This window comes from Mytilus trossulus, chromosome 11, assembly GCF_036588685.1.
Source record: "Mytilus trossulus isolate FHL-02 chromosome 11, PNRI_Mtr1.1.1.hap1, whole genome shotgun sequence".
Lineage (NCBI taxonomy): Eukaryota > Metazoa > Mollusca > Bivalvia > Mytilida > Mytilidae > Mytilus > Mytilus trossulus.
In genome coordinates, this window is record NC_086383.1 from 67,613,985 (window position 1) to 67,630,060 (window position 16,076).

General features: G+C 32.7%; 1 protein-coding gene across 6 annotated transcripts in view; it reads left to right on the forward strand.

Moving 5' to 3' along the window:
- LOC134691454 (zinc finger C2HC domain-containing protein 1A-like) overlaps positions 1–7,914 on the forward strand; it is a 45,691-nt gene extending 37,777 nt beyond the window's left edge. For 3 of the 6 annotated variants that reach the window (XM_063551988.1, XM_063551989.1, XM_063551990.1), the window contains 4 exons: positions 34–188; positions 2,551–2,580; positions 4,234–4,251; positions 6,985–7,914. In XM_063551988.1, coding sequence (XP_063408058.1) covers positions 34–188; positions 2,551–2,580; positions 4,234–4,251; positions 6,985–7,294 — 513 coding nt within the window. In that variant the 3' untranslated portion in view covers positions 7,295–7,914. The remainder of the gene's footprint in view (positions 1–33; positions 189–2,550; positions 2,581–4,233; positions 4,252–6,984) is intronic. The other 3 variants (XM_063551991.1, XM_063551992.1, XM_063551993.1) reach the window with 3 other exon arrangements.
- Positions 7,915–16,076: the final 8,162 nt, after the last annotated feature.

Sequence of the window (16,076 nt, forward strand, 5' to 3'; positions counted from 1 at the left end):
TTGTTTATTTCTACAATTATCACAATTATATAGGCACAAGATTACTCTGACAATCAAAGTAACGGTCACGACAATGGAATGAATGCAGGCAAGGCCTTACGCACTGGCAGAGGTGGGCGAATTTACCAAGAGGCAAAACGGGACATTAAATCTGCCAGTAAACTGGGTTCCAACAATTCTTTGTTAAGGTACCAGTTATTTATTTTTTACAAGCATGAATCCTAACCTCTTTATGTTGGTGTTTGTTTAATGTTTTGACCTATGTTTATATTTCTGCATCATTATAATTTATCCAGAGCAACTGCTATTTGAGTTCTGTTTATTTTCTGTTATCTTAATTAGCTGTATCGCATGTACATGTATGTGTAAATGGTGTTGCCTTTATGTACACAGAATTTGGAATACTAAGTAGGGTGAAGAGCCATAACTCCATATTGGTGTCACTAAAGATGTTATATTCTATCAGTAATTGGCCTAATGGTTTGTCTTAAAATCAAAAATTCATAAAGTTGGTGTTGGACATGTTTTAGGCTGACAATCATTTTCTTCATCATATAATTGACATATTAACATAAAATGTACTAGGATAAGGAGAGGGTTGGTGCCTTCAAACTTGTTTAACCCTGTCACCTTCTGTATGTGCCGATCTAAAGTCAGGAGCCTGTAGTATAGTGGTTGTCTTATGTTGCTGTATATCATATTTGTTTTTGTTCATAATTATGCCCAATTTAAGGGAATTATGTTTTTCAGTCTGTGTGTCTGTTTGTTCGTTTGTCTGTCCTTATGTCCCGCTTCAGGTTGTTTTTGGTCAAGGGGTAGTTTTTGATGAAGTTGAACTCCAACCAACTTGAAACTTAGTACACACTTTCCCTTTGATATGATCTTTTAAATTTAATTGCAAAATTAGAGTTTTCCCCCAAATCCTCAGTGCTTGTGGGGCATCTGTGTACTTTGGACACAGACTTGTTAGTATCTTGTTTACTTTCATTTCAAAGCCCAGGAAAAGGCTGTAGTAGGTCAGAGGAATCTTGAATTAGCAGATTTATTGTTAATTTGATCTTGCCATGAATATGCATGAAATATTTGCCACTTGACATTTAGCAAATAATAAATCATCAAGTATTCTGTCATGACATTACTACACTCATCAGAGAACTCAAACTTTTGTTGTGTGATACAAAAGAGGAATTTATTGTTTTAGTATTTTCTATGGAAGATCTTAAGTATTGTGTTTCTATTTATGCACATTTATATTAATTAGGGCCCCGACTAAAAGTCGCGTCGCCCTATAATGATCAGTCTGTCTGTCCGTCCGTCCGTAACACTTTAACTTTGTGTCCTCTCCATATCTAGAAAACCATTATGATTTCAAACTTTTTACTTTACATGTTTATTAACCACCACCAGAGGGCGTGTCATGATGTATGTACAACTTTCTAGGTCAAAGGTCAAGGTAAAAAAACTTTGGTTTCAGTCGACAACCCTGTGTCCTGTGGTGATGATCATGTCCCCTCTATATCTTGAGAACCCTTATGATTTCAAAGTTTATACTTGACATCCATTTTAACCAACACCAGAGGGTGTGTCATGATGTATGTACAACTTCCTAGGTCAAAGGTCAAGGTCAAAAACTTTGGTTTCAGTTGACAACCCGGTCCTGTGATGAAGATTGTGTCCGCTACATATCTAGATAACCGTTCTGATTTTATACTTAATACTTATCATGTTTATTAACCAACACCAGAGGGTGTGTCATGATGTATGAACAACTGCCTATCTCAAAGGTCAAGGTCAAAAACTTTGGTTTCAGTTGACAACCCTGTGTCCTGTGGTAAAGATCGTGTCTGCTCCATATCTGGATAACCTTTATGATTTCAAAGTTTATACTTGACATCAATTTTAACAAACACTAGGGGGTGTGTCATGATGTATGTACAACTTCCTAGGTCAAAGGTCTGTCTGTCTGTTGGTCTGTCCATCGCTTACAATTTTGATTCACACTATATTTATTTACCCAACGTTATTGACAGGGGGGCCCACAGAGATGGCTTCCATCTCAATGATATCTAGTTTGAACTAAAACCTTTGTGTGTCTTCTGCACTGTTCTTCAGTAATAATACTCAGCTTGTAGAGAGCTTTTTAGTGTGCTTTAAATGTGTTTAATATATGTGTAAAAATATATGTAATGTCAATAGCTTAACACGGTATTTTCATATTTTAGGATTTTTGTTTTTTAACATACATAACTGACCTCAATTTGTGGTCATTTTATCTTATTGATTATGCTTGCAAAATAACGACTGATGGTCTGTTAAATGTATTTTGTTTACTATATTGTCAATGATAAAAGGATATATGTGTAAATGAACTTACTGCTTGTTCACGGGTGTCAATTGAATTTAATTTTTGTTTAATTCATTTGATGCTCAATTTTTGTGGTTTTAATTTACACTTGAGTCATCAAAACTAAAAACTATGCAATTTCTTAACTAAATGAATGGGAATAATCTGTTTGATTTTTTTCTGAAATAATTTGATATGATTTTCAGCATGTCCCCAGCCAGTCTAGCTCCAGATTGGTATGTGGCTGTTCAGTACTAACATATTTTACAAATGCATTGTTCAAATTTTGTTCACTGTTTTAAGTTCACAGTAATTTGTATTCAATTATGTTACAAGTTGCACTTTAATGATTTGACTTAAAGAAATAAAAAAATATTCATGGAAGCCAGGATAAAATAAGTTATGTTACAACTTTAATATGAGTATGAAATAATATTTATGTGCCATGTGGAAGAGAGTTCCTATATTGTGTATCAGACAGACAGATAAGGTCTAATACATGCTTACTAAAATAATTCAAACCCCATTGGCATATTGAGACTGTTTGTGGTTGGAAAATTAAATGTAAAGGTAGAATTATTTTGCTTTATAAGCACACAAACTGTGTCAAGGGCACCTAAGCATGCAGGTAACAGGTTGTGTATTCATTTCTCTTCTAAGATAATTAATTTAAGTTTCTTTCAGGTTCAGTTTAATTCTATAATGATATGCAAACAACAAATTATAAAGTCTGCATGTCCATTTACTTATTCATTTTAAGCATGCTTGTTATTTGAGAATATTGATGTTCCTATGTTGGGATTAGAAGCATGGAATGTTATATTCTTCTGTGGATTCATTCAATTAATAGTACTAAGATAAGAGTATTCATCATTTGTGGTGCAGGAGTACACAACTACTTTTGCATAGGTACCATTTTTGTACTATTTCTGTACTGAAAATCTGTAGTACTGGAAAGTTACTTTTAATATTTAGTACAATGTCTCTACTTTAGAATTATTGTAATATTTATAGGTACTTGTATTTTCCAGTACTTGAATTATGTTAATATTTATAGGTACTTGTATTTTCCAGTACTTGAGTTGTACTTAAAATATTGGTACAAAAAAATGATCACAGTATTCCATGTTTGAACATCATAACTTTAAGAGAATTGAAATAGACAAACTTTCAAAATGCTGAAAATGTAACCAAGCAACCAAAAATCTGTAGTACTTCAATTTCAAGTACAAATCAAGTACTGTAAAATACAGGTACCTAAATATTACAATATTTCTTAAGTAACAAAATAGTACTGAATATTAAAAGAAGATTTCAAGTACTATATATTTTTGGTACAGAAATAGTACCTACACAATGTATGCAAAAGTAGCTGTGTAGGTTTTCACAAAAAAACTTATACTTAAGATCAATCTTAGTTGGAAGTTGTTATGTGTAACATACTCCAGAAAATTTGTTTCCAAAATCTGCCAGGACGCACCAAAGATTAAAATGACTTTCAACTAAGTAAGTCACTATACATGTATCCCAGATGATTTTTATGCCCTATTTATGGGCATTATGTTTTCTGGTCTGTGCATCTGTTCATACATCTGTCCTGCTTCAGGTTAAAGTTTTTAATCGAAGAAATTTTTAATGAAGTTGAAGTCAAATCAACTTGAAACTTAGTACACATGTTCCCTATGTGATGATCTTTCTAATTTTAATGCCAAATTAGAGATTTGACCCCCATTTTCACAGTCCACTGAACATAGAAAATGATAGTGCGGATGGGGCATTCGTGTTCTGAGGACACATTCTTGTTAAATTGTAAAATAAGAAGTATTAAAATTACACATGAGAGATTTTGACCACAGTTTGAGTAACATCACTTTTTTCACTGTTTACAGTCGAAGAATAAAGTCAGCGTAAGTTATACAACAACATGCATGAACAACGTGTATAGCAATAATGCATGACAATAACACAAAAGTTATCTAATAACATATAGCATAATAATTCATCAAACACTGCTGGTCAGGTAGATTTCCCAATTCCACATTGTCCATCATAGACCATGGCGGGAGTCAGCATAGGGCATTGCTATTCAATCAATAAGTCCTGTGTGCCCACCTTCAAGTTTTTGAATGGAAATGCTATTCCTTTTCCCATGATGACAAATGAGCATACAGTACTTAGGAAGATGAGTTGAGTTTTTGTATTCCCCTGCTTTAATAGCTTTCTGGTATGTCCCAGGTTAAAATCTTGGTTTAAGGTAGGTTAAAATCTTGGTTTAAGGTAGATTAAAGTCTTAGTTTAAGATAGGCTAAAGTCTTGGTTTATAGAATACAAAGTATTTTTAGAGTGTGTTAAAGCATGGGTTTAAGGTTTGTTAAGTTCTTGGTGTAAGGCAGGTTAAAGTCTCGGTTTAAGATGCTTTAAAGTCTTGGTTAAAGGTATGTTTAAGTCTTGGGTTATTGTATGGAAAATTTTTGTTTTAAAACATGTTAATTTTAAGTGTTTGTTTGAGGTTGGTTAAAGTGTCGGTTTAAGGTATGTTTAAGTCTTGGTTTAATGTAGCTTGAGGTTTTAGTTAAAATTAGGTTTAAGTCAGTTTTTAGTATGTTACAGTCTTGGTTGAAGACATGTTTTATTGTTGGTTTAAAGTATGTCAAAGTTTAGTTTAAGGTATGTTAAAGTTTGGTTTAAGGTATGTTAAAGTTTGGTTTAAGGTATGTTAAAGTTTGGTTTAAGGTATGTTAAAGTCTTGGTTTAAGGTATGTTAAATTCTTGGTTTAGTGTATGTTAAAGTCTTGGTTTAAGGTATGTAAAATTCTTGGTTTAAGGTATGTTAAATTCTTGGTTTAAGGTATGTTAAAGTCTTGGTTTAAGATATGTTAAATTCTTGGTTTAAGGTATGTTAAATTCTTGTTTAAGGTATGTTAAATTCTTGGTTTAAGGTATGTTAAAAAGTCTTTGTTTAAGGTATGTTAATTTCATGGTTTAAGGAAAGTTAACAGGTATGAACTGGAGGTAATGATTTGATCTACCTGAACTTCAGCATATATATTACATAGTTTACTGTAATTTTTAACAACTGCATGCAGTGTCATATATTTGGGTGTCTTATTATACACAGTAATAATTATGACTTTAATGAGCTATTTTTTTTTTTTAAATAATATATTTTGGCATATGCATGCATCGTTAAAAAAACAGCTGAATATATACATATATGGTTGGTATGTTTTTACTTTTAATGAGGCTTTATGTTTTAAATAATATTTTAAAAAGCATATATGCATGCAAATATAGCTGCACGATAAAGAAGTCTTTTTTTTTTAAAGTTTAATATAAAAATCAATCATGCATTTTATATCTTTGCTTTGTATATAAATACAATGAAGAAATGAGGTTTATAAAACAAAGTTGAAGAAGCCAATCAACCAATAAATCAGCTTTAAACTAAAGACAATTCAGATGGTGTTTTAAAAATATTGAAACAAATAGTTTGAAGCTTATTTGATATGACAATACAGCTTCATCTGTGGTCGCATTTCCACAGAGCGAGACCCTCTTTTAAATAAAAATGACTGCCGTTACTATTTTTGTGGAAGTTGAAAAGTAATGAAAAAGAATTGCACTACTGTAACAGTTATATTACTCGTTTTTTTTTAATATAAAAAAAATATAACAAGAATCATTATATAAAAATATTTGAAAATACAACAGACTACATCAACTACTGAACTCTTCCAAAAAAAAAAACAGACAAAAAAGGGGGTCAAACAACATAGAATAACACATGGTCAAGATAGATGGACTTTAGAGTGGGGAGCTCATATTCGCCATGGACACAATTTCGCCGTTTTATGCTTTTGAGGTGTAAAAACTTCAAAGGATGGTTGAAATGGAATAAATATGCCGTAAAATTATATTTTTATAACAAATATGATTATTTTTGAAAATGAGACTAAATTTCGGCACTTACGGCAAAGGACCAAAAAATGGACAACGATTTTCACACAATTTCCTGAATGACAAAAACGATTTCAAAGAAGCATTTTTTAGTAATTTTTTGATTCTTTGACTGATTGCCCTAAATTTCAGATTTTTTTACACCTTTCAAATGTGCTATTCGTCTATAATGAAATTTATTTGATAAATATTGTTTAAAGCTACTGTTATTTGGTTTTAAATAGATGAAGAAAACATTGAAAGATATGGCGAAAATGAGCACCCCACTCTATATACTATCACAAAATGGAGTTACTGTTAATTCAGAAACTATTGCGATGTTTTATTTTTACGAAAAATGTGACTTGCATTAATTTAAACTATTATTTTTATATATATGAATTAAACTGTATTTTTATTTTCTCAATAGCTCAAAAATTAAAATGGTATTTTAATCTGAAATGACTGAAATTTGCAATAATAAATGCACACAATAATTTCTGAATTTACATTTACCAGATTAACATGTACAAGAACTTTTGGACTAAATTAATAAACAAAAATTGCAGAGCTACAAACATGACAAGTTCCTAATATTATAACTGGTTTGTAATTTTGAAAAAGAGTTCTAGAAATTTGATGTTAATATATATGCCTTACATATACTAAAGATTTTTTAAGCCTAATATTATTTATTTTTACAGGGACGCTATGGGAGGTAGTAAGAACAGCCCTGGTGGTAGTACTGGTGGTAAAATTTCTATTCACGGTGGCGGAAATCATAAAGAAGGAGAATCTGGTTACTATAGCAGCAACTCAGAAACAGAACATGTCAACTTACAATTCCAGCGTCGTATCTCTAGTGCTAGCTCATCTTCCTCAACTCATCATCATCATCACTCAAGCTCACAGTCTCAGAACATGCCTAAGTTTTGTCATGAGTGTGGAAACAAATATCCCATTCAAAACGCCAAATTTTGTTGTGAATGTGGAATGCGACGGATTGCTATATGACAAAGTTGTAAAATTATAGTTTGTTAATGAATTACGAAAAAAATTATATATTTTGTTAATGTTTGAACAAGTTATACAGATATAATAATGAAAAACCCTGTACTCACAGAAAATCTTTTGTTTACAGCAAATAAATAAAACACAGACAGGGATTATACAGGCCTCTGTAGACTTATCTGAATAAGAATTAACTGTGATATTTGTATAAGGTTGTTATGGATACAAGACTTGAAACATGAATATCACATCAAAAAAGATAAATCTAGCTAAAAATTCTCAATGTAGATTGCTCATAAATAGCTTTTAATTGAACCGGTACTCTACCATATTTTTATGGATGGTAACAGTTAGGTGTATCCTGACCTCAAAAATCCAAAAATTTACTGGTTTTTTTTGGGGAGGTAAAGATTGCATCAAATGCAATCAAAGCCCTATGTTACTGACTTGATATATAAATCTTCTAAGGCTTATCACTACCTTTTTGATACACAAAGTATAGTGCATTGATCATAACATTCTGTACATCCTGTCCATGAACGTTTCCAGAAATTTACCAACATAATATACGCTCAGATATTCAAGTCAAAAAATTATGTTATGTATACACCTCTCAAGAGAAATTACATAACTTTTTAAAAGTGCAGGAATCTAATATCTGTTCTAAAAATATAAATGATGTCATTGTTAAAGTCATCTTTAAAATTGGAGTTATCTCCCATAGTCCAGAATTTTAGTTGAATCAACTACAAGTAATGCTTTATTGACAATGCAATATTTTATTTCCCATTGATAAATTAACACAATCTTTACCCTTATGTGCTTTTAAGTACTTTCACTTCTAACCATATTACTTATGAATTTGATGTTCGGATGTAAACTGTTAAACTGGCAGTACACCATTCAAAGTGTGCACATCTTAGAAATATTTAACCCTATATTACTTTGGATGGTGGAGCTAGATGTTTCATCAATCATACAATAATTCTACTGATCTCTGTCCCATATATACTAGTATATAAAGCACTTTGGAGGTTAACAGCTAGGTGTATCCTAAATCCAGCAAATTGTGTTCATAAGCTGACATTGGGCCGTTCCAGTTAATATCTGATAAATGGGGATGGATGGTCCTTTCTGAGGGGTGTACAATTTATTCATCTTAGGGGTGGAATTTTTTTTTTTTCATCTGACAGGTACACTTTTACACAACAATTTCTGAGGGTCTTGCAACAGTAAATAATTAAAAATAAGTACATCTTAGGGGTTACAAAAAATACCTATTTCATATCTTAGGGGTGCTTTGGAATGTAGACAGTTTCGTTTTGTGTATTACCTGGTATTGGATTTAAAATTCTAATGGGTACAATCCTTGCAGTAAAAATTCTGATAGGTCAATTTTTCCCATGAAAGCCCATCTATTCATGATGTTTTTTTCTGATAGGTATGAACAAAAATCTCCCCATCAATCCCCAACTGTCAGAAATTAATTGGAATGGGCCATTGTATTGTTGATACCTAAAATGTCAAAAAGTTGTTCAGTTTGCATTGTTTATTCAGATGATCAACTTCCCATATATTTTTATATTTTTGTACAATTTTAACATTTGCCTTCACAAAAATAACTTTGATAAGATTGGGTGTTCTGTTCTTGAGCTGCCACCAGTTGTAACGTGATCATTATTTATTTGTGTGTTTTAGTGTTGATAGCTTGTATTATTCAGGTATTTTGTGATATTAATGTATGTAAAAACAAATTTGCTGCTTAATTTATTATGTATTTCAATAGGTTGTTTCATATGAATTTAGTTGCTGTCTTTGGTAGAAATTTGTAATTGCTGTTATGAATCAGAGATGGGTTTTAGCAGAAATCCTCTATTTTAAATTTATTGATCCATCATGATTTCATACATTAAATCTGTCATTATCTGAATGAACAACATGATTACATCTCTTTTGTGTGGAATTCTCAAAATTTGTCATTTTTAATGTGATTAATTAAAGAATTAAGATAAAACTTAAATTGATTCGAAAAAAGTTAAATGCACATGTTCATCCTCAAAACTATTCTTAATTTTACAGCCAAACAAGGAAACCTGACAATTTAATAGAACATTTATGCTCTCTATACATATGGAAAAGTAGCAACTTTGATTCTAATCTCTTCAAATGCTTTTACCATTATTTTTAAATACACATGTACATAATACATTTAAAGGAAAATGGTTTTCAAATTTTATTTTTGAATTCAAATATATTGCTTACTTTGATAGGCTTTCTTCTTCTGGTATTCAGGAGTCGATTTCACAAAAACTATTACGACTACGATTTGTCTTAAGTCATGCACAAATCAGTATACTTACGATAAATCTTAGTCGTAAGTTTTTTGTGAAATCGACTCCAGGTATTTGAAGGCTTTGTAACTGTAATAATCACAATTATCACAAAAAATAACAAAATTATTTTCTAAAGTTTGGTATTACAGTAGGAACACTGTTACACAGCAGTATAGCAATTTAAACAATAATGTTTTTCCAATAGTTTAGAATTTGTTTTAAAAATGAAAATAAATACAATTTTAGCTGACAATCTGAATCATATTTTGTTTATTTTCATGCTAATGAAAGAAATCTCTAAATTATATTTGTTAAATTGATTATTCTTTGTGTTTTGCAATTTTATTTATGCTCAGTGTTTAACACAGAATGTTAGATTATCTTTATTTGAAAGAAGTATATTTTTTCTTCACTAAGTGAAAAGTTTATTTATTATGTGACAAAGCAGCTAGGTTGTATCGCTTTATATGTACAATGTTGATATGTTACATTAATCATATGATATTATGTAGAGATTTTAATTCTGGTAGGAGGTACTGACTCAATATTGTACATCTTAAGGTGGTACCTAACACTACAGGGAGATAACTCTGTAAAGTCAGCTAAACGTTTTAATTATGTTGTGTTGTAAAAGGAATATCAAGCTTCTCAATGACCAAAATTGGCGTTTTTCAAACTGCTATATAACCGGTGTAATTTTTCTGACAAAACGGTTGGTTAAAAATTTTGAACTTTTGAAATTTTGAAATTTTTGTTAAATACATTGTCAAAATTTGATGAAAATTAAACGAGCCAAATTAATTTTAGTTAAAGTGTTGGGTATCACCTTAAACATTTCACTTTATGAAGTGATAAAATTTTTCCGTCCAATTATTTATTGCAAAAATATTTATATTTGCCGACTGTGGCATAAGAATTTTATTGATGTTTAAATTGAATCTGTCTTCTTAAATTATAATATTATATTTTTGCAATCTAACTTTTGCATGAACAATTGTTTGGTAGTAGGTTATATTGGCAAAATACTGTATTTGGTTGATAAAAATGGCAACATTTTGAAAACCTGAGAAGTTTTACAGCTGAACTATTAGGCTGTGTATTGTAATTTGGGCAGTACATATCCTTCATTGTCCTTCTGTTTTGTTAGACAGACCCTGGATGAATGATAAAAAGGATAACTAATAAAAGAATTCAAATATATCGAAAAATATTCAACTTGTGACCGAACAACACTGATAATAAACTCATGCGCAATGCGCATTAGCGAAGTAATGGTTTGTTCAGTCACTCATTGAATATTTTTCTCTATTTGAATTCTTCGATTTGTAATTCTATAAATAAAAATTTTATATTAAATATAAGATTTATATTATTACATCATTGCTATTTTTAGATTGTTCGTCATCATTCCAATAATTATATATATATCTTGCACAGCTGTTTTGTTTTGATGCTCATATTTTGCTTTACAATATATCTGTTAAAAATTAAATGATACACTTAATCACATCTTGAAAATTATTTGATGTCCGATAAAATTGGGAGAAATGTTTGTCAATAGGATCAGGATCTGCTTACCCTTCCAGAGCACTTAAGATAGCCCCCTAGTGGGAGAAAAGTTTGCCAATAGGAGTAGGATCTGCTTACCCTTCCAGAGCACCTAAGTTCTTCCCCTCGTGTTGCTTATTCTTTCGGAGCACCTAAGTTCACCCCCTCTTGTTGCTTATTCTTTCGGAGCACCTAAGTTCACCCCCTCATGTTGCTTATTCTTGATTTTTTTCTATGTTGTGTCTTGTGTACTGTTATTTGTCTGTTTGTCTTTTTCTTTTTAGCCATGGCATGTCAGTTTGTTTATATTTATGAGTTTAAATGTCCCTCTGGTACCTTTCGCCTCTTATTTGTCCACTCTTGGTTGACTCCCCTTCTCTCAAATAGAGGGACAGATGGGTCAAGTTAAGACGAGTGCTGAGGAAAAGGTACCAAAGGGGTAATAAAATTTTAAAAAAATTATCAAGACAACACCATGGTCTTCAAAAACATGAAAAAGTTCAAACATATACAACGAATTGAATGCATATACCTGATTTGGTACAGGCATTTCCATACATCGACAATTGGTGGAATAAATCTGGTTTTACAGCTAGCTAAACCTCTCATTGTATTAGAGTTGCATTAAACTCCTTTATACTGTGTGAACAAAACAAACAGACAAGAAATTGGCATATAACAGTATTTAGGGACTGGCTGGCATTTTTCAAAAATGCAAGTTAACCTTGTGTTATATTAAGGTATGTAGGACTTTTTTTACTGAGACAAGTGCCTGTGGTACAGCTGCCAACGTGATAAATGTGAAACAAGAATGTGTCCCAAGGACACAAATACCCCATCCACACTATCATTATCTATGTTCAGTGGACCGTGAAATTGAGATCAAATCTGTTATTTGGCATTAAAATTTGAAAGATCATATCATAGGGAACATATTAACTTAGCTTTAAGTCGATCGTACTTCAACTTCATTAAAAACTACCTGGACCAAATACTTTAACCTGCAGCTGGACAGACGGACGAACAAACAAACCCACAGATCAGAAAACCTAATGCCAATTAATGGGGCATAAAACATGAAACCAATCCTAAATTAAGGTAAATTCAGAGCATTGGAAAGTTCCTTCTCCACAAGTGGTACATGTCTTATTGTTCAGTTCAAGTCAGAATCCAACGAAAGAATATGAAGGGTTCATCTGTCAATAAAAAAAAAAAAAACATCTTTCAAGAATGGCAACACTAAATCTGTAATCCGCCATGGACACTGATATCTGAATCCTGATTATGTAATCCGCCATGGACACTGATATCTTAATCCTGATTATGTAATCCGCCAAGGACACTGATATCTTAATCCTGACCATGTAATCCGCCATGGACACTGATATCTTAATCCTGATTATGTTATCCGCCATGGACACTGATATCTGAATCCTGACCATGTAATCTGCCATCGACACTTATATCTTAATATGCCATGGGCACTGATATCTGAATCCTCTGACCATATTATCCGCCATGGACACTGATATCTGAATCCTGACTATGTTATCCGCCATGGACACTGATATCTTAATCCTGACCATGTAATCCGCCATGGACACTGATATCTTAATCCTGACAATGAAATCCGCCATGAACACTGATATCTGAATCCTGACCATGTAATCCGCCATGGACACTGATATCTTAATCCTGATGATTATGTAATTCGCCAATGACACTGATATCTGAATCCTGACAATGTAATCCACCATGGACACTGATATCTTAATCCTGACCATGTAATCCGCCATGGACACTGATATCTGAATCCTGACCATGTAATCCGCCATGGACACTGATATCTTAATCCTGATTATGTAATCCGCCATGGACACTGATATCTGAATCCTGACCATGTTATCCGCCATGGACACTGATATCTTTATCCTGACCATGTAATCCGCAATGGACACTGATATCTGAATCCTGACCATGTTATCCGCCATGGACACTGATATCTTAATCCTGACCGTGTCATCCGCCATGGACACTGATATCTTAATCCTGACCAAGTAATCCGCCTTGGACACTGATATCTAATTAATCCTGACCATGAAATATGCCATGGACACTGATATCTGAATCCTGACCATGTAATCCACCATGGACACTGATATCTTAATCCTGACCATGAAATATGCCATGGACACTGATATCTTAATCCTGACCATGTAATCCGCCATGGACACTGATATCTTAGTCCTGACCATGTAATCTGCCATGGACACTGATATCTGATTTCTGACCATGTAATCCGCCATGGACACTGATATCTTAATCCTTACCATGTGATTCGCCATGGACACTGATATCTTAATCCTAATCATGTAATCCGCCACGGACACTGATATCTGAATCCTGACCATGTAATCCGCCATGGACACTGATATCTTAATCCTGACCATGTAATCCGCCATGGACACTGATATCTTAATCTCGACCATGTAATTCGCCATGGACACTGATATCTTAATCCTTATCATGTAATCCGCCATGGACACTGTTATCTGAATTCTGACCATGTAATCCGCCATGGACACTGATATCTGAATCCTGACCATGTAATTCGCCATGGACACTATATCTGAATCCTGAACATGTAATCCGCCATGGACACTGATATCTTAATCCTAACCATGTAATCTGCCATGGACACTGATATCTGATTCCTGACCATGTAATCCGCCATGGACACTGATATCTTAATCCTAACCATGTAATCCGCCATGGACAATGATATCTTAATCCTGACCATGTTATCCGCCAGGGACACTGATATCTTAATCCTGACCATGTAATTCGCCATGGACACTGATATCTGAATCCTGATCATGTTATCCGCCATGGACACTGATATCTGAATCCTGATCATGTTATCCGCCATGGACACTGATATCTTAATCCTGATCATGTTATCCGCCATGGACACTGATATCTTAATCCTGACCATGTAATCCGCTATGGACACTGATATCTTAATCCTGACCATGTAATCCGCCATGGACAATGATATATAAATCCTAATCATTTAATCCGCCATGTACACTGATATCTGAATCCTGATCATGTTATCCGCCATGGACACTGATATCTGAATCCTGACCATGTAATCCGCCATGGACACTGATATCTTAATCCTGACCATGTAATCTGCCATGGACACTCCCTTACAGAACTGAAATGTTTGCTGCAGGTCTGCTGCAAACAAAAAGCTTGCAGGAACCCTTTGAATTGTCTGCTGCAAACAAAAAGCTTGCAGGAACCCTTTGAATAATGTTTGCAGATATTTGCAGCTAGCTGCGTACCTCCTGCAAACATTGCAGCTTTTTGCTGCAAGCTTGCGGCAAGTTTGCAGAAACTTTTATGTTTGCAGTAAGGTTGCAGGAAACTTTAGAATTTAAGGGATGTTCGCAGCTAGATTGCAGGAATCTTTGACAATTCTATATGTTCGCAAGAGCATTACATAAAACGAATGAGAATGCCCATTGGTAACTTCCTGGAAGATACAGATTTGAAATTTGAAAATGTTCAAGGTGTTTGAGTCGTGTTATCATACAATGTATTAGTATTCAGTGAGTATTTTAGGTTGGAAATTAATAGAAAAGTTTTCAAAGACATTTGTTGTAAGTATTGATTCTTCATAGATGTGTAAATATATGAAATTCGTCCCCTCAATAAATACCTGCATAAAGTTTTAAAAAACATTTTCAAACATGTAACAACTATATACAGTACACTCAAGAATGTTTGGAGCTTATAACTTATTTTAAAATATTGTGTTGTTATAATTCAAGTTGAATTATTTGAAAATGTTAATTAAAAATTAGTATATATGCACAAATTAAAAATCAAAAAGCAGACTGTATATGCACAAAATAAATTTCAAATAAACCTTTTTTCGTATTTTAGATATGCATGCAATTCATTTTAGCACGCAAATCATTTTTTGTTCTTTTCATAATTTTACTTATATACATATAGTTTTAAAAGTCATACTTGAAATCCTATTAGACCACTACCTTATATAGAAATGCATAAATTAGCATACTTATGTTCTCGCACATGTAATTGTTTATTTACATGTGACGCAATTTATTTTTACCTAGGTTTTTGACCAATCGACTAAATAAGTCACAATGCATGATGGACTACTACGTGTTTACAATCAACCATGTACACGTGTTATTTAATGAAATACAACACATTTTTTCGTGCAATAGGGGATTCACAATTTCGCTTAGTTTTTCATTTTCTGAATCTTCATTTATAGTTCTTGATATAAAGTATTTCTTTCATGCTCAGATTAACGAAGAGTTGTTTCTATGCGAATAAAAAAGGGTTTGAATTACCCGATATATAGCCATTAACATGTTTGATGATGACACATTTTATGTATTTGTCCACCAGACAGCAACGAAACAACAGCGAAAAAACACAATTACCCATGATACAAACTTACTAGTGTAAAATATTCACGAGTACAGCAATGTTCGTATAGGTAATTAAAGGCAAATGTGGGATCCTTGAATTTTGTGTTCGTAAAAAGGCGAAGAAATATTAACATACATGGCAGTGTTAACAAAATCTATAAGCAGTTTTTAGGTCACATTTCATTATATGGGACTTCCAAACTGTTCCCTTTGTTTTGAAGGTAGTGAAGTCAGTAACTGTAGTTTCAGTTTGTTTGATTTTTAACAGGCTCGGACTTTTGCCAAACTGAATAAAATCATTACAGCTGATTTCCTATACCTGCAGAGTAAAACTTTGGTTGGCTTGCTTGCTTTGTTTGTATAGTTGTTTATACAAGCTTCGAAAAAAAGATTGACATCTTTAAACATAAATATACATATAGACATAGT